The sequence below is a fragment of the Hetaerina americana genome, unplaced genomic scaffold (genome assembly GCF_022747635.1).
Source record: "Hetaerina americana unplaced genomic scaffold, ioHetAmer1.1.p SCAF_1, whole genome shotgun sequence".
In the NCBI taxonomy this organism is placed as follows: Eukaryota; Metazoa; Arthropoda; class Insecta; order Odonata; family Calopterygidae; genus Hetaerina; species Hetaerina americana.
Genome location: NW_027286069.1, coordinates 67,873,108 through 67,897,260, shown reverse-complemented (window position 1 = coordinate 67,897,260; position 24,153 = coordinate 67,873,108). Strand labels below are relative to the sequence as shown.

The window sequence follows — 24,153 nt, the reverse complement described above, 5'->3', positions numbered from 1 at the left end:
AAATATCGCGATCTTTGCGATAGACTCGAGGTAAAATGGTTCAAATGTCAGCGGGAAATATATAACATTCCTCAATTTGCGTTTACAATACATTACATTGATGGATATTAATGTATACATTTAGATTAAAATAAAGAGAATAAATTTTAAGGTAATGTAACAATTTCTTCAACTTTGATGGCAAATGTAATCATGTGCCATTGCTAATGCGCTGGAAAAATGATTCCAGAATGGAGACGATGCAGTCACTCGGGGAATGTAGTTACCTGTCTTCATTTCCCCAATAAATGTTATTACTAAATTAGCGCTCAAATGAGATGCCATATTGGCAAAATGTGTCATTTAGTTTTAATTGTAGTCTAAGAAAACTGCTCAATTAGTTACAAAATTGAACCAATATGGACTTTCTTCTGACTAGAGATCGCCTAATGCCATTAAATTTATCTTCTTAGTGTTTAAAATAAGTTGTAAAAGAAAAATAGCAAAGAAATTGTAAAAATGCACATCAACACTGGTTTTTGTGACTCATCTGAAAGTACCTACTTTTGACTGATTTATTTATATTAATTACCTGAATTTGATTGAGTTGCACGGTCTTAAAAATATATCATTCAAAATATCATTCGTAAATCTTACAGGAATTATACCACAGCAATATTCGTTTACCTTCTTTATCCGTTTTAAATTTTCCTCTCCAGATTGATCGTCGATTTTTTCTTGAACTTCCCGAAGCATTCGATAGTCGTTTCGCTATTGTTTAAATATTGCATTCTTGTTTTTATTGTGAAATAAACTAAAAATGAAACATATTCGGCTGCAACTATAACAGACCGTGGTTCCTCCTAAATTTTATTATAAAAGGTGTATATTTATCGAAATCATACGAAACTACGTAAATGACGGAAATTAAAGGCTTGGGTGAACATCCCTGGTAGTAGGGAATGCAAGTGATCAAAACAGGTTGATGTTAATTGGGCTATGATTAACGAAAAATTGTGACAGTCGGTTGATGAGTACCTTAATATTCGTTTCTCTCTAATGTTAACAATGCAAAGGTCAATGTTAAAGCACTCCATGGCACTCGAATACAGCCTTAATCTTCAAGTCACAATAGCCGCACAATCTTGGTTGACACTTGATTAATATAAGTTGTAAGTATTTTGAAAGATTACCAGTATTATACTATCTCATTAAAGTATTTTTTACATTTGTTGGTATACATATGTTGCTTTATTTGGAAGGGTTACCTGAATTATCCGAAGGAAATCTGTTTGTTTCTGTGTTTAGGTGGTCCTCCAAATGATCGGCTATTCATGCGGAATATGGAATTTCTGTTTCACGTCAAAAACAGAAGTATTCAGCAAAATTACTGGAATTTTATTATATTCTTAGCATAATACATTCATTGTAAATTTAGAAAATATGAAGATAGGACCTGGAGTGAGTGCGGAGTCTGATGAATGTAGCGCCTCAGATTCATCTAGTCGGGTCAATATAGAAACCAATGGGAATTGGGCGTATCTACCCGGAGAAATTCTAAGGCTTGTGTTTCAGTATTTATCTGCTGAAGAACTATTGACTGCAGGGCGCACCTGTCAAACTTGGCTTCGTGAAAGCTACGATGAGCTCCTTTGGAAGAATTTATTTTTCCTTGAATTTGACATTGATCCCTCAATGGGAATCATGCCGGGTATGTTTTAGAATTGCATGTTTATAACTTCAATTTTGTAAAACCTCTCTTAAATAGTGGTAAATTTCTATTCAACTGAAAAAAAATCTTGATCAAGCTTTTTAGTGACTATGCAGAGTTGTGGTTGTAGCATTCTGGTGTGTCATGACTTTTGAAATTATATTATGTTTGCCCTAATCGAATTATTCTTTTTATTCAGGAAAATCGTCATGGCTCTCAGAATATAAACGACTTAAGTATCACACACCAATAGTTGAAACTGAAGTATTAACAGAGCATGCCCATCAAGTACTCCACGTCAGCTTTTCTCACAATGGAAGAATGTTTGCTACATGTTCCAAAGATGGTTATGTTTTGGTAAATTTTATCAAATTAGTAGTGCCCTCTTTTCTCGGTTGTTTGTTTTTAAAATGCCATGAGTATTTGTTAAATTTAGTGTGGTATCTTGTTTAATGGTGTTTCAATATGTGCATCTAGTCCAAAAGTAATGTCTGATTATTGATTCTGGGTCAATGTTTGAAAATAGGTGGCATGAAAGTTTGGTAAGAGGTTAATAGAAGTGTTGTGGCAAACATAATTTGGGTGGCCAAGAGGTGGTGCAGTAGGGAACGGTGTGAAAGGGAATTCATTTGGTGGGGACAGAGAAGGGGAGAAATGATAAAAGTTCAACTTCCAGAGGAAAATAACCTGGTGTTTGAAAAAGGCCATTATAGTACCTACATACTGGTAAGGATTGTTAAGGTGAGTCAAGGGGCGAAAGGGATAGGAGTAATGGAGATATGGAACACAAGGTTGGGGATTAGTAGTGATGGGAAAAATAAGTAAGCTTATAGTATTAAGTTGAGTGAATAGTGTGTGTTAGTCCTTGCTTATGGGAGAGTGGATTTGAAGGTCAAAGGTTAAGTACATGTAAAGAAATTTGATATATATATATATATATGTGTGTGTGTGTGTGTGTGTAATTTTTTCAAATGTTATTAAACATTCATCGTAAATACTTTGGATACCATGTACACAACCTGGCACAGAACTTGGGTGTCCTTAATGTGTGAAAAGTTTCCCCTCGTGAATATTTTTGCAAAGAGGAAAACATCCACTTCATTTTAGGGATAAGCTTCCTCAAAAAAGTGGTGAGAAGTACCTTAGGCAAGGGATTGGGAGAGGAATTTTATTCCACAGCGCACACTATGAGCACAAAATATGATTGTTGCATGACCAAATTTCAGCTTTCACGTGCAACAAGATCAATAAACATTTCCTGTATATGCAGATGAAGGATTGGTTTTTTAATAAGTGGAGGAACGTACTCATTTCCACTCACAGGCTTGATTAAGTCCCAAAAATATCAATAAAAATGGAATTTTTTATATTTTTATCAAAATTTTAATCATATTGGCAATGAGTTGTACTTAAGAGATGCAGTTTCTTTTTATGTATGGAGAAATAGTGTTACATAAAACTATTATGTTGTTATTCACAATACAAAATGTGTCTGTGATGGTGATTTTACCCTGAGAAGAATTCAACCCAAGGACAAACACTCCAATGCTATTAAAGACTATTAAAAGATTTAGTGAATAATTCTCAATGATACAATATTATCCTTGCTCTTTCCTGTCATATATGACCCCCCTGCTACCTTCCCTCCCACTGATGCTAACCTTTCCCCATTTCCCAACTTTCATGTATTGATTGCATATTCACAATTTATTCCCTACTACCCTCACTATCAACAACCTACACCCTTAATCAAAGCATGCCAAAATGTTTTATCTAATAGTGCCATATCATGGTAATATTTGTGAGAATACATTTAAAATCAGATATTTCCATGGAAAGGATTCATCCATTCCAATAAAAGGCTTTTCATAAATAGCCACTACTTTGTGTTGCACACTTCGTATAGTCAGTATTTTGTTTGATTGGAGTCAATAACTTTTTTTCTTGTGTTAAAGAATATTATAGCCCTGCTAAAATTTCTATGTTATTTGAATATATTTCCTCCTCCCTTAATTAAATGGATAGTGATATGTTGCCGCATTTGAGTAAGAAACCAATGACATATGTTTCTTTATTAACTCAATGTAATTTTATATTTATTAACTTCCTACTTCCACATACTTTACTAATGTGTCCTCCAAATGTTACTTTATTTAAAATATGCTAATCACTCCTGAAAAGTTCGAGTATAATCTAATAATGCATGGATGCAAAAAGGACTAGTTAGATACAGTGTTGGTGTCAACCCTAGGAAAATTATGGGAAAAAACCCTGGAAATCATAGAGAATTATATCTTTTTGATTCTCTTTCCATTAGGTTATAAGTAAAATATTTTTACATGTATGAAGTATTTCTTCATTGTGATTATTTGTTTTAATGGTGATTTTCAGGCATTTGAATAAATGTTTAATATTTCTGTGATTACAATAGAAATATGTTTTATAAACTTTGTTATAGTGTATTATTTCCCATGATACATTTTACTATCATTAATTCTTAATCATTGAGTATGCTAAGTGTCCATGCATATATGTTCACAGATTCATGAATTGTATGTGGTTGCTAGGTTTTATACGTTTGCATTTAAATGATGAAATGAGTTGATCAGTATTCTCATCTTCTTTATAGGTATGGAGCTCTAGATATCCAGCTAGGGTTATATATTATCGAGATATGAAGATGTTTTGTTGGAAATATACTCAATACTCTCAGTTCAATCAGTCTGACACATTGCTCCTTGTCTCAGGGGTGCACTTCGGTTCATCTCATAGCACTTCTGGTGAAATAGCTGTTTTTAGTCTTGAAGGTTAGTGAAACAGTAAATGGTTCAACTCTATTGGAATTCTTCCATTCTCTCATATAATTTATAGTTATTTTTAATCCTTTTTGGGTCTTGATGGTAAACAGGAACACAGGAGAGGAAGGGAAGGCCTTGGTTGGCAAAAGGCTGTCAGTGAATCGTTTATGATTCAAGGATAGCCAATTGCAATCAGGGTAAATTAATATTACTATTATTTTATCGCTTTATTGAACTATATATTTCACTGCTTAATTTACCAAAGATTAGGTAAAAATTTGAACATTTTTAGCTGGCTTCATCTATTCTAAGTTTATGCACATGTGTGTTTCAGAGGGATTCTGTCTACAATGCCGAGTTGTCAATAAGCCATATGACATTTTTGGGACATGGTATTCTGATGAGCATCTTTTATCAGGAAACCTTCATTGGTTGGCCCATCTCGTTAGTGCGTCAGTGTTATGGCTGAATAAGGCTTCTCAAGAATCTTCCTCTGAACATGTCCCAATTATGGGCACTTTGTTTAGGTTTTACAATCGCAATGCCAGCTCAGTACGAGCCATTACTGTTGCCAATTGCCTTGCTCCTTATCCACTGACATCATCAACATCAGGGTCTCCAGATTCATTTTCAAAGGTAATATATTTTGCATTTATATATTTTTAGTAATTAATTGTATAGCATTAAAAAATTATTTAACACATAATGTATATACTTAGTTGATTAATTATCTCTTTCACAAAGAATTGCCTCTGTAAGATTTCTTTCTCCCCCAAGTCTCTACAGAGAGAATTAAATAGTGTCTATGATGATTTGAGGAAATGCAGAAAAAATTAAAGTTGGACCATACTTAAGATTAGTTACTTTATTACAGTGAGGTTTCACAAGGGGCCAGTATTTTTAGAAGGAAACTACGCATTTAGTGAAGGTTAACATTTGAAGCTGTCATTGAAAAATCACTTGGCTGTTCTAGGGCAATTTTAAATATATCCACTGGTTTTATATGCATTAAGTAGCATAGGTTGAATAGAAAACCAATCAAAATGAAAAGGATAGAATCCTTCTATTAATCAGTTTAGAAGGGAATGGTCTTATTACCAGATTTTGTTTGATTTAAAATGCTTAAGCAAAAGTAATTTTTACTATGAAAATCAAAAAGTCATTGATGCCTGGGAAATCATATGGGGTTGTGAGAAGTAAGTGGAAAATCATTAGAAAAGAGATAAATGAGGGTAGTTAGGAAGGTTCTTGCAATCACTACTAGATGACAGCACTAGTGTAATGAGTTTCCCACATAGTAATTGGTAATCCTTTATGAGTAACACATAATGCATCAGTGCTCTGAGAAGAGATTAGTGGTTTGGATACATCTCCATTGTTGGTCCCTTGTAGTCATTTGTGAAGATGCAAAAATTTGAGATTTGGGCAGTGATTAAATACTTTGTAAAGAAAGATATGAATGCAAAGGAAATTCATGTGGAATATCAGAACACTCTGGGGGACCCTGGTTCTTCGTATTCAACTGTTGCCAAGTGGACAAACAAGTTTAAGTTTGGTCAGGAAAGCTTAGATGATGATCTGTGTTTTTGGTTGGCCAAAATGTCTGGTTTTAATTTTTCTGTTTACAAGAGCAGAGACTGGAGATCCAAGTCCACCTTCCTTTGAAATTGTCTCCCATCTTAAAAAATTTGAACTATATTATAGCTGTGCTACAGAGAAGAACAGTCTCTACATGAGCCTCCTATAGTATTACGTAGGCTTCAGATGGTGAAAGCAGAATTTTAATGTAGGGCATTGCATGTTATGTATTAGCTCCTCCATTACTGTAGGCAAACAAAAATAAATTTTTGTGTGATAAATAGCATTTGATGAGACAAGGTAAAGGTTATTACTATGCTGTACGTGACGTTCCTTAAAAATAAAGAGTAGTATTATATTGAAACATAGGCACATTGAAGTAACCAATGATAACAATATATTTTGTAAGTCTGGCTGAATTCCATCAAAGTGCATTCATTCAGTCATTCAAACTGAAACCCCTGCTATTTATTGAGGCTGAAAACCACACCTTGAAAGATTGATAAACAATAGAGGTTTGGAGAGATTTTGCCCATTCACTCAATGGACATGAGTTGTAGAGGAAGCCACCAGCACTGCTGAGTGAGTATAATGGTATGAAAGTTTCAACGTTACAAAAGTAATGGGAATTGGGCTGCGGTGGGGAGCGAGAGTGGGGGAAGCCTTTTTTCAGCTGGTCGTACATCAGGGTCACGCCACCTGCATCGCTATATGCAGCGCTGTCGCTGTGACTGGATCGGTCCATTCGTGAGAGCTGTTTCAGTGAAACAACTTCTTTCATTTCGGCGAATAATGTGATGGCAGTTATCAAGAGCAACACACTGCAGTGAAATTTTGTTTCCTGTTGGGGAAATCAGCTGTGGAAACTATTGTAATGCTCAAGACTGCTAATGGGGAACCTGCCTTAAGCAAAACCAGAGTCTACGAGTGATTTACACATTTTAAAAATGGTGAAATGTCAATTGAAGACCAACCCTATTCAGGCCACCTTTTAACATCAAGAACTGACGTAAACGTCAGGTCTTGTCAGTTCTGATCAATGGTTCTGCGATGGCAGAACCATTGATCAACTCTGTGAGATGCCTGGAGTGTCATGGAGTTAAATTCAGATGATTCTAGAGCAGATCTTTGGCATACAGGCGCCTGGTTTTCCCATCACGACAATGTGCTGACTCATACCTCACTCTCCGTGATGCAGTTTTTGACAAAAAACGGCATGACATCGATTGTCCACCCCCCTACTCACCGGATTTAGCTCCCTGTGACAGCTTTTTGTTCCCCAGACTCAAAAGGGAAATGAAAGGAAAGCATTTTGACACTGTGGTGGAGGTAAAACAAAAAACGCTAGAAGGCCTAAGGAGATCCCAATAAATGAATTTCAGAAATGTTTCAAACAATGGAAGCATCGTCTGGAGAAGTACATTGTGGTCAATGAGGAATACTTTGAAGGTGAAAAAATGTAATGTAAATATATTGAGAACCAAAGAATCTATAAAAACATTCCTGTTATTTTTGGGTCCCCCTTTGTATACAAATGTGGACATATTTTACAAGAGTATAAATTATTATCCAGGAGAATATTGCAAACAAATATCATCTACATTAATATGATATGCTACTAGGATATTACTTAGTAAGTTTAAATGGATTCAGGCAAGGTAAATAATCTAGGGGACATCAAGGAAGAAACACTTGGCCAACACAGCACAGTTTGAGAGATTGGGGCCAAAGAGGTTGTAATGGTTTTTGAATGGTTTCTACCAGTATTAAAAAATTTCAGTTAATTCATTTTCCTCTTTCCCTGATGATCACATAATGAGATCTAATCTAAGTTTGTATTTTATGCTAAATGGATTTAAAGTTCATTTTCATGTGATTGCAGAAACAAGAGAATGATCCATCAGCAATCAATGATGCTAGAGGAAATCCACCTTCACACCAGTGTGAGCTTGCCGGATCTTCATCAGCTTCTCAAGCTAATGCTGAAGGGCAGCAGGTTGGCAGTGGCATGTATTCCGGTGGTGCAAGGTAGATAATATTATTCCAATATAATGTGTTAATAATGATAACAACTTCATTTATATGAATAAAAAAGCCATAGCCATCACCTTGTAGGTTGATTTCACCATTTTCACCTTCTTCAAAGCCAGATTACCTTTAAAACCTAGTGTTCAGACTGTTCCTTGGTCTTTGGGGTGTACTAGGGTATCCATGTTTTATCCACTCTTATGTATTGATGCAGAAACTTGTCGGTAAATAGACAGAAAAGCACCAAACCAGCCTCCAAAATGACCACACAATTGTGTTTATTCTCCACTAAGAGCAAACACTGTACCTTGTGATATGCTTGTGGCCTAATATACAGGTGGCCTAATATACCTGTATTTCATGCACTTTAATTTGTTGACCATCCAAAATTATATTGTGGATTTTGTCAATCATTTTGAAGGGAGTTATTTCCACTGGACATCCTAAATAATGTTCATCATTTGTAGATTTACAACCACAGTTAGACCCGTTTACCTAATTGTAATCAGTCACAAACACAGGAGCAAATGCCATGAACTTCATCCAACTTGACTTTGATCTGTTTCGGTGTTGAACCTCTTAAATGGTAGTGATTAATCACCGCATGCGACTCATTATTTCCATTTTTTTATAAACAAAAGTTTATTGCTTCAATCAACTATGAAAATAAAACCACATGATGGGTATAACTGAGGCTTGAGCAGCTGTCTATTGAAAAGTGAGGCTTATTAAAGGCAAACCTTCTCCAATTTTGCAAATGCCGCCTTCTCTTGGATTTTCTAAGGAATTTTCGAGCAAAACACAAATTGCCATCTTCATCATGCCATTGCCTTTCAGTATCTGCTACATTCACCACTCAATCCTGCCTTCTTCAAAATTTTTCCAACGGCTCTCTCTCTTCTACAATTCCTAATATTTCATAATTTTTCCTTTCCTTCCATTTTATTTTTTCCACTCTTCTTCACTCCTAGAACTTAAAAGTCTTCACTTCATGCTATCCTTGGGTGTCAATGGCAAAGGCTTTTGAGCTATACAAAACTCTGCTTCAAATGTAAGTTATCATTATTCTTTTCTTTACAATTTTATTTGGTACCTGTCAAAAACTGCCTCTTTTTAAAAGCATATTACTTAATGCAGTTCTTCTTTTGATGTACTTTGTCCACTTTCTTCTAATACACATCCCTAATATGTAGTGTTCGACCTGTTTCTAGTTCATCTCCAAATGTTTATGATTATCTATTCCAATTCTTGATGTTCTACTTATTTATTTTCTTATGGTTAATTTTCATCCCATAACTATCACATTAATTCTGTAATTCACTAAGCAAAGTTTTTGAACTGGCCCATTTAAAATTTAAAAAATCAAGTGAAAAAAACACAAGAGTGACATGGAAAACCAATAAATAAAAGAATTCCCTTCCCTAAATGACTGAATTTCACACGTGTCATAAGATTTAGTATAGTATGAGCTCTATTAGCCACTCAATTTAATTGAATGTATAAGTAGAAACCATAATTCCCTTACAGGGAAAGTGCTTCCATCTATTTCTCCAATTAAAAAGGCCTTCAATTATTGTCTAATGATTACTAGAAATACTAAGAAAGCCCACAGTACTATTATTAAATGCCATAATATTTATTGTTCATTATCATCATCATCTTCTAAAGGTGGAGCCTTGTCGTTGCAGCCATTGGCCTCTCTCCGTAGCTATTCTTTTCAGTTCATTGTATGTGGTTACTCTCATAGTATTTATATATCATCTATAAATTTCTGTCTTGGCCTTCCTCTTCCTTTTTTCCCTGTTATTTTCCCAAAGTTCCAAAATTCTTGAATTCTTTTATTTATTGTTTTAACAATTTAATTATGGGTGAGTGTATATTTTACTGATGTATTTTACTAAAAAATTCTACTCATTGGATTTCAAGTGACTTTCTGTTTTTGTTTAGCCAGTGAAAGATAATGTTTATTTGACAGATATGAAACCCTGGAGGGTGCATTCTCTAACTGGAAGCGGCTTGGTGATGGCTCTGAGTATGTCAGTCCAATTCAGTACAGTGCTGACTATCGTAGAGCTGAACAAAGCAAGGACCTAAATGCATCAGATATAAGCGGTGATTACGATGATCGTGACCCAGAAGCTAATGATGATAATATATCAGATGCCTCTTCTGTTGCTTCTGGAGGTGCAGCCGCTCCATCATCATGCCAAGTATCTCCTCAGTCCTCACTCTCATCTATATCCATGGAAATGGAAGACAGTGATAGTGCAGAGGCTACACTTGAGCCACGTCATAAGTTTCTAATATTTACTACAGGATCAAAAACATATACACCTCATCAAATAGGTAAGAATACTCTAATTTCATGTACATATTCCTATAAAACATGTACATTTACATTCATTAAATATTGAAAACGTGTAAACGAGTGTGTCTTAAAAAAAACTAGTATGTATACATAAACTCATCATTTATGTGTGCAATTTGGGAATGTATTTCGTATTAAGATTAGTTATTTGATATAGTGAAGGCAAATCTTCTCTAAATCTACCTAATGGTGATGAAAGTTAATTGGTTTCACAAAATAAGCTTATAACATATGAAAGGAAGATATAAAGAATGTTTGGTTGATTTTCTCTTAAAGGTTTCAAAAGAATTCATCCATTTTCATTCCCACGTCGTCTTGATCCTGGTCCAAGCCTAAAAGAACGGATAGCCTTGAAACAGAGGGAAAAAGAATTGGCTGAGGAAAGGGAGAGAACAGAGCTTGCAAGGGCTGGTTTGTACTTTCATGCATCTTTTTCAAACATATGTCACTGTCAGTTTCGTTGCCATATTTTTCTGGTAGTTCCCCAATAACATAACTTCCCTTGGCTCACAATAATGTACTGATTAATAAAATTGAGTCTGTGATAAAAAATATTAAAACACATTAAAATAATAGTACTAGAATAAAATTTCAAATGTACATCTTTGTAGATGCCAGAGAAGAGAAATTTACGTTTGAGGTATGCTATTATTTTTACTTGAAAAGTTTCTTTTGTTATTTCCCAATTCAAATTATTACAGAACACAATAAAATAATCCACATAAACATACTTAACTGTAACTATTGAATCAAACAATGGAAAAATTATTTTTTAAATATTAACAACTCTGAAAGTATTCATTTAGTGTTAATTTGTATGTGTTGTAGATAAATTTAGTCTAGAAAATATATTATATTTTCTTTTTGTTCAAAAGTGGTTGGATATGAAACATGTCTATTGGAAATAAACATGATATATTTACATTTATAACAAAGAGTTAATGGCATATTTCCCTACCAGTTGATGCATAAATTCTAAGGGAAGTCAATGTTAATCATGAAAGAACTCTTTTAAAATTTTATGTTTTCTAGTATGTGGTGTTCACCATAACCATAGTTAGTCATTATTAACATTTTGCAAGAATAATGGGCTATTTTTAATTTTGTAATCTGTCAAGATTTTGCCATAGTGCTAACTTTCCTCCAGCTCTCCTAGTTCTAGAGACTGACAACCAATAATAAATGTTCCTCTCGGTAATAATTATGTCAAAAGTTGACACATATTACCAAATTTGTAGTTACCAATACCTTTTTGATTTAACCAGTGTACTTCCAATATTACTTGGTTTTCAGAAATGCTTCCTTAGAAAAATTAAAGGTCATTAGACATCTGGACTTCACAACTGTCATTCAGTTTTATTCAATCCTGGACTGAACACTGTACATCTGTCCATGTTACATACCAGCTAAATGAAATGCTTGGTGATTTACCCCTTAAAAACACTTGGTGGTCTATATTATTTCATTATATTTATTTTTGAGATATTGTGTAATTTGTACAAACAGTGTTTAGCTGAATTTTCATGTCTCCGTTCAGGTTGTGTTAGAACTCTGTTATGACATAAATGAAAAAATTATTTTTTTTCAAAATTAGAGGTTTTCTCTATGCGTAAAACCTTTGTCAATTTATGCTTATGCTTAAAAATATTTATACCACCTTGAACAAAAAGTTCCCGGAATAACCACCGTGTGGCGCTCCCATCGTTCCGATTTGAGTTCTGTTTTTTTTGTTAAATTGGTACATCTGTTGTTGATATTCCCTTTAAATCTTAGTGTCATAACTTGACATTTGCAAAAGTTACGTAGCCAAGAGTACATCTATCTCTGTGTGTGTTGGCGATTTTTTACAATTGCAGAAATGGATTTAAATTTGCAACAACGAACTTGTATTAAATTTTGCGTAAAAAACGGATTTAGTGGCGCACGGACGTTGGAAATGTTGGAAAAGTGTTTCGGCAACGATTCTCTAAAAAAAACGGTCGTTTACCAGTGGCACGAGCGGTTCAGAAGTGGTCGTGAGTCAATCGAAGATGATGAACGCAGTGGCAGACCATCGACATCGAAAGTCGGTGAAAAAATTGATAAAGTAAAAGAAATGTTGGTCAATAACCGCAAATTAACCATCAGAGAAATAGCGGAGGACTTGAACATTGCCTATGGATCCGCCCAAGACATTGTGGTTAATGATTTGGGTTTCCGTCGTGTAGCAGCAAAAGACCTCAATTTCATGCAAAAAAGAGACCGTGTTGACGTCGCAAAAGACATGATTTGCGAGGCTGAATCCGATCCCACATTCATCAAAAGGATCATTACTGGAGACGAGACGTGGGTTTATGAGTACGACACGCAATCCAGACATCAGGCAAGTGAATGGCGTTCACCAAATGAGCCGAGACCAAAAAAACCACGTCGTTTTCAGTCAAAAAAGAAGGCAATGCTGACGGTTTTCATGGATTACAACGGTGTAGTGCGTCATGAATTTTTGCCAGAAGGCCAGACAGTAAACAAAGAGTATTATTTGGGCGTTATGAGACGTTTGCGTGAAGCAATTCGCCGAAAGAGACCAGAAATGTGGGCAGAAAACTCGTGGATTTTGCACCATGATAACGCACCGTCGCACAGTGCTATCATTATTCGTAATTTTTTGACGAAAAATGCAACAAATACCATCCAACAGCCACCGAATTCACCTGATTTGGCTCCCTGTGACTTCTTTCTGTTCAATCGAGTTAAAAAACCATTACGGGGAACGCGTTTTAGCAGCCGAGAGGAAGTAATGGAAAAATCGCAGGAAGCACTGATGGACATACCGAAAACCGACCGTAACTTTTGCAAATGTCAAGTTATGACACTAAGATTTAAAGGGAATATCAACAACAGATGTACCAATTTAACATAAAAACAGAACTGAAATCGGAACGATGGGAGCGCCACACGGTGGTTATTCCGGGAACTTTTTGATCAAGGTAGTATTATGAAAAAATAAAAGTGATTTATATTACTAAGGATACATTCAACGTTTTAATTATATTATATAAATAGTGCTTTTTATATTTCTTTTGTGAAAGAATTAGGCATATTTTCAATGAAAATTTTTAATTTTGGCTCTTTCTTCATATGCTGAATGCATATTACGCCGTAGAAATGGGTGTGGAAGGAGTGGAAGGTGGGTTTCAACCCCAACAAGATCCTAACTGGCTGGACTTTGACTCAGTCGCTCATCGATTTGATACTGTTGACCATCTGATTGACCTTCATGGCCACATTATTGGAATGGGCCTCTCACCTGACCATCGGTGTGTTTATCTTAATTTATGTAATTCTACTTAAAAAATAACTTTCATGCAATTATTTTTAGTCTTCTGTATAAGTATATTGTATTTATACAATGTAGCTAGTTTAGTTTCATCTCACATGTGGTGCTGCCACAAAACTCAATATGCATCAGGCTAACGGGGTTGTTGCTCCTCTGTTAATACATATATGCTCATCTCTCCCAATAAACTTGGTAGTCTACACATCATTTAACCATAAATAACATGAGAAGAAGGCATAGACAATGGGTGGTTTTAAGAAAAATTTATTTAATTATTTAACGGGAATAACCCTTTTACACAAGGAAAGGCAAAAAACAGATATTGGTTCCACAGTTATAAAAAGCATTTACAAACGGGTTCAAATTTCATAAAGTTATGTACTTGTTATTGAGAATTAAAATGTAATTTAAAATTGAAGAAGAATTTTGATTTACAATATATGAAAGACATTTTCAGATGGTATACAGGTACGCAAACATACCTAGTTAGGTTAATTAAAGTAGACAAAATGTCAATATTAAATAACATTCAAATTAAAAAATGGAAACAGAGTTTAAGAAATAATGTATTTGTTACAGGCCAGATTATGGTACAAAATGATAAATGTTAGTATTAGTTATTGACCAGACGTTGTGGCATTGATTAAGAAAAATTTTCCCATCGGGCATTAGGAACAAATTATTGACATGTACAGATTGTTGACTGATGACAGATTCTACGATGAATAAATGTTTACATACGTGTAGCTGCTAATTTTTATGTAAATATTCAATTTTCTCCTGATTAAGTGTTAGCATCAAAATACTTTGATCCTTTTCTGCCTGTCCAAGTATTTTTTATGAAGTCAGACCTGAAAAATTTGGATGCATATTATGGGCCGGAAATACAATATTTCAATTTTAATTGGAAATTTTCTTTGAAAATTAGCCTCTTTGATGGATTAAAATATTGTTTGAAAAACAATGTGCGCTCAGTAATCTTAAATTCTGCAATGTATGTGCATAATATAAAGATGTAAACAACAAGGAAAAGATTTTTCTTGCCTTGGAATTTTTCAATTATACTTCAGAAGTAACTTTTGTTTTCCTCATCAAGTTCCTTAGATATGCATAAGTATTCTGAGCATGTGTATTTACTTTTGAATGAAATGACAAATTTATCAATTTTAAGCGCCATTCCCTGTCGAATAGATTATAGCCATTATCACTGACTCCACTAACATAATACATATTCTACCATGTATAGTACTACATATATACACTTGATAACATTTAGGTAAATGGTAGTAAAATAGTACTAATGCAAATATCATGATTTAGGAAAAGTATATTATATATTTTAATTATAGGTCAAATAATAGAATGCATGGAAAAGATTGCATAACGTTTTGGTAGTTATATTGGGTAAAATGTGCAAATAAAAAGTGGTATTCGTTATTCTGTGATTGTGACTGTCTCCCATCTTTCAGACTAACAATTAATGTATGTATGTTAAGGTCAAATTTCTAAAAGGGGTGTGCAATCCTATCAGTTCTTTTAGTTAATGTCATTACAGTTACATCTCTTCACTTCAAAATTCATGGTACCAAGACTTTAAATATCAGTTAAAAATGAATGAACTTTTAAAGTATTTCTTACAGTTAAGTATTTTACCAGTAAAATCTCCATGGTATTTTACCAACCCTTTAAAATGCTAGACATATTAGCCTGACAGGTAATTTAACATTTTTCTGAATATTTGAGAAGGAAGTAAATGATGTATATAATAAAGAAATTGTCTATCTGTAGGTTTTTATCAGGGAACTATTGGCTTTGTCTGCTGACTTCAGCCCATAAATCAATGTAGTCACACATTTTTGAGAAGGTATTTAAAAGATTAATTTTTCAGTAGTATTTTTCTTAATACAGTAGAACCTTACATAAAAAAACACTTCTCGCAATGGGTAATTTGCATAATTAGCAAAAATATTTATTTAAATAATTACTTCCTTAACAAGCAACTTTTCACATAACAAATCTTGAGGAGAAGAGGATTCCTGGAATGATTTCTTCAGTTTGTGCTTTCTGCTAGCATCTTGGTGTTTGCTAGTAATCACACATTTTTCAAAACTTGTGTTCTGGCATATTATTTGTGATTATTTCATGCATAGTTTGGAAAATTTCCGTGAAGAAAAAGCTACAAGATAGCTGTAAAAGAATAAAAATAACCAAGAAATCAAAGGTAAAATCATTGAAAAGAAAGAACAAAGTGTGAGATATCTAGCATGCACCTATGTTTGGTCGACATCAACACAACCTCAAGAACAAGGACAAAATTAAGTAGATGTTTCAAAAGGAGTGACAAGAATATCTATGCAAGAGTTACGTATTCTCATTGATGTTGAAAAGTTTCTTATCTTATGGATAAACAAAAAGCAATTGTAAGGTGATGCTTTTTACTAGAACATAATTTGTGAGAAGGCGAAAGTGATTTTCTCTAATCTCAGTACGAAGACACAAGAATGATCAATAGCCAAAAAAGTATTTAATGGAAGCCGTGGTGGTTCGAGAAATTTAAGAGAAAAACCAGGATCTACAGTGCTGTGAGGCATGATAAAGCAGCGAGTTCTGGCTCAAAGGCAGCCAAGAACCTCATCAGTAACTTCAAGAAGCTTGTAGAATCTGAAGGTTACCTGCTATAGCAGGTTTTGAATTGTGATGACTTAAGCTTCAGGAGTCACTCAATGTACCTTTACACAGTAAAAACTAATTTGTAATATGTAAATGGTATTTTCATTTATGAAAAAGTTTCCCTCAAGCAAAGCTGGATATATAAAAAATGCACATATAGATTGCTGATCTCCTTCATATCAACACAATCATTTTCTGAGAATCCAAATTCAAGATCAGCTCCTTTAGGAAGTAAAATAACCATTCTCGCCCTAGTTAACTTTCTTCCTCAGGGAATGAGGGAATTTTTGGGAGTAAATTAAAATATTTATATTTAAGATGAAAACCATCAGCCTAAAAATTCTGAAAAATTAGCCAAACTAGCTGTCTCACTACTTGTAGTCTAAATTCTTTATTCATTGAGACTATTTATATATTTTAAATTAATGCTAAATTTGTTTACTTATCTTAGGTACTTATATGTCAACAGCCGTCCTTGGCCTGTGGGGTATCATATCACAAATCCACTTGACCCACCTCCTATTGCTCAGGAAATAGACCTCCATGTGATAGATCTAACTACCCTGCGCAAAGTTGGGACAATGCTCCGCTCACACAAAGCGTACACTCCTAATAATGAGTGCTTCTTTATATTCCTCGATGTGTGCAATGAATACGTAGCAAGGTAAATACTAAAACATAAGTTTTTTATGATGATTATGTTTGTGTAATTATAAATTAATGTTTTTGTGTTATTCTACTGCTGACTAAAACTTTATCAGATTTTCCTGTGTTTTCTTTGTTTTCATTTGTCTCCCTTCTCTTTTCCTTTGACTTCATTTTCTCCATAATATTTCCCTTTGACTGTGTAATATCTGTGCAACATGAAGATGGAAGCCACAAGTTGAAGCATATAAATTGTTAAATACAATGAATCAATAAATAGTCACTGATTTGAGTTATGCTTAAAAATTTAAATGCAGTGAACTTTTGATTATCTGTGCTATTGGATGAATGATGAAGCACAGATAACGGGAAAAACAAAATGCATGGAAAATATTGTCATGATATAAGCAAATATATATGGAAACTCCTTTTTCATTCCTTGTGATTGATTTATTTTTTATCAATGGAAAGAACAATTGTCTCTGTTTTTTAGCTATTTTTACAAAGGTTGGGTTACATAGTTTTTCAAGAACAAAACTATCATTCAGTGAATAGCAAGAATTATTTTCCTCAGAAAACTAAACCAATCTCATAGCCAGGAAAATGACTCACAAAGGACAAATATTAATGAATCACTCATTCGGATTCATGTTTGCCATATGATGCCGACAAAAATAATTCAGTGTAGGTAGTTAATGAATTATTTGTAGCATGATGAAGCTATGTATCTGCTCACCGCAAAGGAAAATATGGAATTCTCAGGGCTAATGAATGTGGTGGAAATGATAATTGGATAGTGAGGATAGTATAAAAATGTTTAAATTAAAATATCAAACACTATTGACAACTTTTAATTATGAAATTGAAAACTTTTAAGAAATCCCACGCATTTCAAACTTGCATATTTTTAAAAGGATATTGAAGTTTCAAAGCATTTAATTTTCAATACAATGGCTATTTTATTTACATTTTGAGGTGCTAGGCAGAGGATAGCATTGACAATCCCTGAAACTGATAATCTCCTTGTGGATAATTGAGAGGTCACTGTATAACATACATCATCAAAAATATATGTTAATAGTCTTCTAAATCAATATATTCATTCTAATTTTGAATGTATCACTTTTAAATATGTATTGTTTTGAAGAGCTTATTTTGTGAAATGCATTTTGGTTTAGATGTTTTCAGTAAATATTTACTGTGTTTGGGATGTTTGTGATTCAGTTATATTTTTATTTTTAAAATATGACTGAATATGTTGTTGAAATGGAACATTGATGTGTACGTATATTTTATGTTAAACCCTCCATTTCAATGAAGAAATGAACTTTAGTGCTGTCAAAAACAATCACAAGATTTTGTTGAAATGTGATGTGAAGAGATATAATTAAGCTGGCATTATGTGAGTCTAATTAACCATGGCAAATGATGAAAATAGCTGTTAATTAAATGAAGAATACAATTTATCTTTCAACTGTCCTTTATTTGCTTACAACCGGTTTCAACGCTCAAGCGTCATCATCAGGTATGCTTGAGCGTTGAAACCGGTTGTACGCAAATAAAGGACAGTGGAAAGATACATTGTATTCTTCATTTAATTAAAATGAATTTCCACAAGCTTGAGCCGGGAACAATTGAATTTTTAATATAGCTGTTGATAGAGGATCATCACTGATAAATAGTGCATTAAATTTTTTATTATAATAAGTTTTGGGTTGACTTGGTTAGGGTTGGGAATGACTTTTTTAAGCCTAAAATTATTAATAAGTGCATTCTCATATATGAATGATGTTATGGAAAGTTAAAAAATTAAAGTTTGAGAGAAGGGGAGGTAAAGGAACTTGAAATATGTTGCTGCCATTGCAGCCCAAGAGTCCCATCCTTTTTAAGTCAGGACTAATAAATTATTGCTGTATCAATGTGTATTAACTTACCAGACCAAATTAAAATATTTGTCCACGCATATATTTCAGTTTTACCGTAGCCAATGGTTCTGACTATTAATTTCTGTTTTCATTTTTCTGTTACATGCAGTGGTGCTGAAGATAAACATGGATATCTATGGGATAGATATTATGGAGCTTGCTTGGCACGTCTACCACATGGCGATGTAGTAAATGGTGTGGCTTTTAATCCTAGAGACTCTGAAGTTCTTCTTACTGCCTCAGATGACCACACATTGAAGGTAATGATCAGGGTTAACCTCATAATCATATGAAGTGTATTTTGTATTTTAAATTTCTTGTCAAATGAAGTAATTTTTTCTCCCTAAAATTACTTCATCGAAACATTTAAAGGCTAGATACTTCCTATTTATATTTAAAATGGTTCACGTGAGTCATCATTCACTCTTTCTCATTGCTGAGATAATTACAAAGTGTAAGTTTGATGAAAATCTTCAATTAAAACTGGGAACATTTTCAAAATATTGAATTCTAATTATGTACCTATGTTGTAAAATATGTGCCAGTATGAGAAACATGTTATGGCATAAATTTTAGAATGGTTATTAATCTACAATAATAGCACTTGAAAAATAAACTCTAAACCATGCCCTGCTGGATTAGTAATAATGTCAAAAGCTTGTCAAGGTTTGATAATGAAAGTATGAATTTAGTATCCTGAATAGAGCAGATAGATTTGAATAATCAGTTTTGCAGTGAGAATAAATCCAAGTGACTGTGAGTTTCTGAAACCTTATGAATGCTGTCGATTTATTGGAGGGAATAAAACCTGGGCTAAAACAACTTTATTCCACAAGAATGTTACATTGATGGTCTCAGCATGAATGAATGTCAGTGTCTCTCTAGAAAATGGATTAGTGACAACCTGAATCTCCTAAAACCATGAGCATGAAGAGGAATGTAACAGTTTTCAGTTCATGTTAACGGGATTTTAAAAACAGCAATGAAGAAAGTAGCATGTGATTTATTGACATTGTTAAAATTATCAATATTTACAATTTTGACAAAATGCATGTATGTGTATTCAGTTAACACTGCTTAATCTGGATGGAGTCCAGCTAAGTACTGCAGGTGTCTTATCCAAAAATTATAAAATATCCATAAATATTCCTGCTGTACATTTTCACCTAAAATGATTATTGCTACCTGAAATGCAATTAATTAGTTGTTCTAAATCCCTGGTGTTTATAGATGTGACACTTATTTGAAATAGCTAATTTTTCCATGCATTTTTGTGAATCTCATTGTACCTTCAATAATGCAAGTGAATACTTTTGACAGCATATGGTAAAATTCAAGTATACCAAAGAGCAGTTGTAACCGAACATTGCATCATTACAACTGAAAATTACAAAGGAAAAATTTAGTGCCGTATTTCCAAAGTAAAGCTCTCCTTTATTTAAATAAAAACTTTATTATTTAAATGTCTTAATTATTGAAATAAATTCAACAAATGAGATAATTCAGTTCAGAATTGGTTACTGTTGTTCTTATTTTTAAAGATACTTATGATATACTTCAGACTTAATTTTAGAAGAAATTCAGTGATATATTTTATTCAATAAGTTAATTTAATATTTTAATGGGATCTTTTTACGCTTAAGGGCTAATGCATTATATGGAGTTCAGGAGTCATTGGCAATCAATGGTATCTAAGATTCAAGGAGGAAAAGGTTCAATGGTGTTACATGTGTCAAAACCCCATATAATCTGGATTTCACTTAATCTAGACAACCCTCGGCTTCATATGGTTCAGATTAGCAAGTTTTTACTCAAGTTGAAATTTTATGGCTCTGAATTTTCTCTTGCTACTTTTTCTTTTTAGCTCAAGTAACAGCAGCAGTGGTTATTCATTTATAGAAAGAACTGCAATTAAACTTATCCCATTCTGTTCAGATCCCCAATTTTGTGGTTTCAAATTTATAGGTATGTACATAAAGTATACTTCAGGAGTGATTTTGAAGTATTTCACTATTTATTGTCTATTTCTAGTCCTTCATTCAATTTTTGTTTGTGACCCCATCCTTTAGAACCCAATCTTTCTTCTTATGTATCTTGTCTGCAGATATCAATATCATCACAAATGACATTGTCATCAGGGTTGTGCAAATGCCAAGCAAGGCTCAAATTTCCACACTTTTCGGAATCTGAGGTTTCCATTGTGTTAATCCACAATAATGAAGCCTTTCAAGCATTCCTCTGCGTCAGGGTATCTCTCAGCAACAACAGTTTCTTCAGCCATGCTGCTGGCATCTTCACAACGGGAAGTTTGATAAAATGCATGATAGGAGAACATTCATGCACCAAGGAGAAGAAACAGTTCTACCTTTATGCCATCTCAGAGCACATGTGATTTGGACTTCGATGAAGCAAAAGTGATTTGCAGTGAGAGCTGTTACTATCCAAGGTTAATCATGGAGGCAATAGAAATAGCCACAAACCCCAACAAAATACAGCTGAGAAGACTGAGTGGTTATACTCTAGCCAATAGTTGGAAGAGGGTATTCAGGATTGACAACCAGATGCCTGGCTGAACCAATCAGAACCAACCTAGGGTTCCCATTCCCCTATATAAGATGGCAGAAATCAACACATCATCACTTCTGACCTGAAGATGCCAGCATGATGGCTGGAGAAGCTTGTCTTTGAGAGACACCCTGACACAGAGGAATGGCGGAAACCATTACCATTCCACACTCTTTATGTGCCATGTAGATACTTTATTATATCTTTTAATTTTGGCTGAACCACAGGTCTGGCGCTCTAGAGCTCATGCCAAGAAGCTAGGTTTACTTGGAAAGCATGCAGAAGAAGGTGAAAGGCCTCACATTGCTTCAGCACCACCTCTGTCATCATGGAGACAGCGGAGAACAAGGAGGTCATCTGCGAGAGCTGAATCATAGTTATACTTGTATACTTAGCCTGCTCTTCACTTGCATATTTAAATATTTGTTTAAATGGTTTGTTACATTGGAATGAAGATGAAAATTCCAATGGAACCATTTACTCAATGTTACTCGTAGACTTTTCATTGTTTGGAAATCATATTCATGAACTATATCACTCAAATAATCCTCCAGAATGCTTTAGGCATGGTCCAGGACTTTTGTGTAGTTCGCGCACATGACTAAAAATATGAGTGAATTTCATGCGGTCATTTCTTGGAAGTAAATCCCAATTTACAATGTTGATGACTTGAAGAGTATTCAAGGAGGATAGTAAACTCACTTTATTCTTGTCTTGAGAAAGTCTGAAAAAAATGTTATTATCATGCTGTGCAAAAGAATGAATTTTGTGATAATGATATTAACAATATTTTAGCTATTTATTCTTTCATTGAGAAGTTTTATACTATTTCTTTGTGATTTCTTGATTATTATGTAAATTTAATACACATGTATGATATCGTTATAAAGAGGTGAACACAGAAAATTCTGGAAAAATTAAATTTTTTTGTTGACCTGGAAAATAACTGTCTCATTTATTCATGCCAATATCAAAATCAGCGACTGTATAAGGTCACTATTTTTTCATTTCATCTTTTGCATATCCTGACTGGAGTATAGCCTCTGAACCTCAGGCTTAGTTTGCTAGTTAAACTCGAGGAATCCAGTCATCGTACTAAAACTCAAGGGTATTGTTTGGTACTTTCCTGCTTAATATATTCCTTACATCTTAAGTTTAATTATTGCTATGAGTAGCTTATGGTCAATGATTTATTTCTTTTTGCATGATAAGGAGACTACACCCTTTATTCATTTTCAAATACTCTGATCGTACATATTTGTGTATCTTGATTTTTCTTTGATTATTCTTGAGAGTGCAGTGATGTCATCAGACAGCCAAGGCTTTCTGCTATACTAAATAATTGAAGGGAAATCCTAAGGAATCGGCTGAGTAGGCTTCTGCCCAAGTCTCTTTTTCCAAGTCATAAATAAAGCTCTCAATATTGATCCTAGAATACATCTTTTTGAAAATAAATCTATCAAAACAGCTTGAGTTAATGAAGTTGCAGGAATATAATGACCGGATAGTTCTGGATGAAACAAAGATGAAGCGCCATTTGAAGGATCATAATTTTTCATTACATTTTTAATTAGCATCTTGGATCTACTTGTCACTGTAGGGTTTAGAATCAGCATTTTCAGACCATAAAAGGCAAAAACATTGCAAAGCTGTGATTTTTTGATTGAGTATGAGAAAATCACAATTGAAGTCACAAGTTATAATAATAGTTCTGACTAGAAGATACAATAATTTCAATACTTGATTCAGCTTTTCTGTAAACAATTGGATATCACTATTATTACATTAATGTCGTCAGCATACAACACTGGTATTATTCCATTACACTAGGTATAATTCTGTAAGCAGTTAGGTAGGTCATCGATGTATATCAAAAAAAGGAGTTGCCCAAGGGTTGAGCCATATGGAATGCCTTTGTTAACTTGGTATGCTTCAGATGAATATTTTGACCCATCAACTGATAACACTACTTTCTGAGTGCAATTATGAATATAGGACTTCATCCAATTCAGAGGAATTCCTCTAATTCCAATTTATTGAGTTTAATTAGTAGTCTATTGTGGTTTACATTATCAAAAGCCTTTGCCAAGTCAGAAAACATTCCAAGAGTTTTGCGTTTAGCATCTAATGAATTTAGTATGCTGTCGATTGCCTGACATATGGCAGTTGTGGTAGACCTTTCAGGTCTAAATTCATACTGAGAATTTGAAAGTAGGAAGTTGTTTTCGAGATAAGATGCTATTTGCATATACATGGCTTTTTCGAATATTTTAACGAATATATTTTGAATGGTTATTGGTCTGCAGTTGTTCAAATCATTAACACAGCCATGGTATTTATACATGGGTACTACTTTTGATTCTATAATTTGGGATGGGAAAATCCCTTGCATCTAAGATTCATTGATTAAAAATAAAAGGAGTGCTTTTATGGCTTCAAAACAATGATGAACAACTTTATCAGGAATTTCATCTGGGCCAGTACTGGATTTGTTTCTGAGTGAGGAGACAATAGTTTTTATAGAATGTAATCAGGATGTAAATGTTTCATAGATTTTGAGAAGGCATTCA

At 33.8% G+C, this 24,153-nt stretch overlaps 1 protein-coding gene across 4 annotated transcripts; it reads left to right on the top strand.

The window, feature by feature from the left end:
* Window positions 1–752: 752 nt before the first annotated feature.
* On the top strand, window positions 753–22,529 carry Fbw5 (F-box and WD repeat domain containing 5). Of its 4 annotated transcripts, XM_071591117.1 has the most exons (13): window positions 753–960; window positions 1,056–1,151; window positions 1,288–1,690; window positions 1,890–2,047; window positions 4,320–4,497; window positions 4,823–5,124; window positions 7,949–8,094; window positions 10,070–10,440; window positions 10,739–10,873; window positions 13,605–13,758; window positions 16,900–17,112; window positions 19,128–19,278; window positions 21,811–22,529. In XM_071591117.1, the coding sequence occupies exons 3-13, from the start codon at window positions 1,423–1,425 to the stop codon at window positions 21,958–21,960; spliced, it is 2,226 nt and encodes a 741-aa protein (XP_071447218.1). In that variant the 5' UTR covers window positions 753–960; window positions 1,056–1,151; window positions 1,288–1,422; the 3' UTR covers window positions 21,961–22,529. The 4 variants fall into 4 exon arrangements, with proteins under 4 accessions (XP_071447218.1, XP_071447199.1, XP_071447207.1 ...); XM_071591098.1 differs by having other exon boundaries at window positions 753–1,151; XM_071591106.1 differs by having other exon boundaries at window positions 753–1,151; window positions 1,263–1,690.
* Window positions 22,530–24,153: the final 1,624 nt, after the last annotated feature.

Excerpts from the sequence above, each read along its gene's own strand:
- Fbw5 (XM_071591117.1), top strand. The coding sequence starts at position 1,423 with ATGAAGATAGGACCTGGAGTGAGTGCGGAGTCTGATGAATGTAGCGCC. Across the intron at positions 1,691-1,889 it reads CTCAATGGGAATCATGCCGG|GAAAATCGTCATGGCTCTCA; the intron begins GTATGTTTTAGA and ends CTTTTTATTCAG. Across the intron at positions 17,113-19,127 it reads TGCAATGAATACGTAGCAAG|TGGTGCTGAAGATAAACATG; the intron begins GTAAATACTAAA and ends TGTTACATGCAG.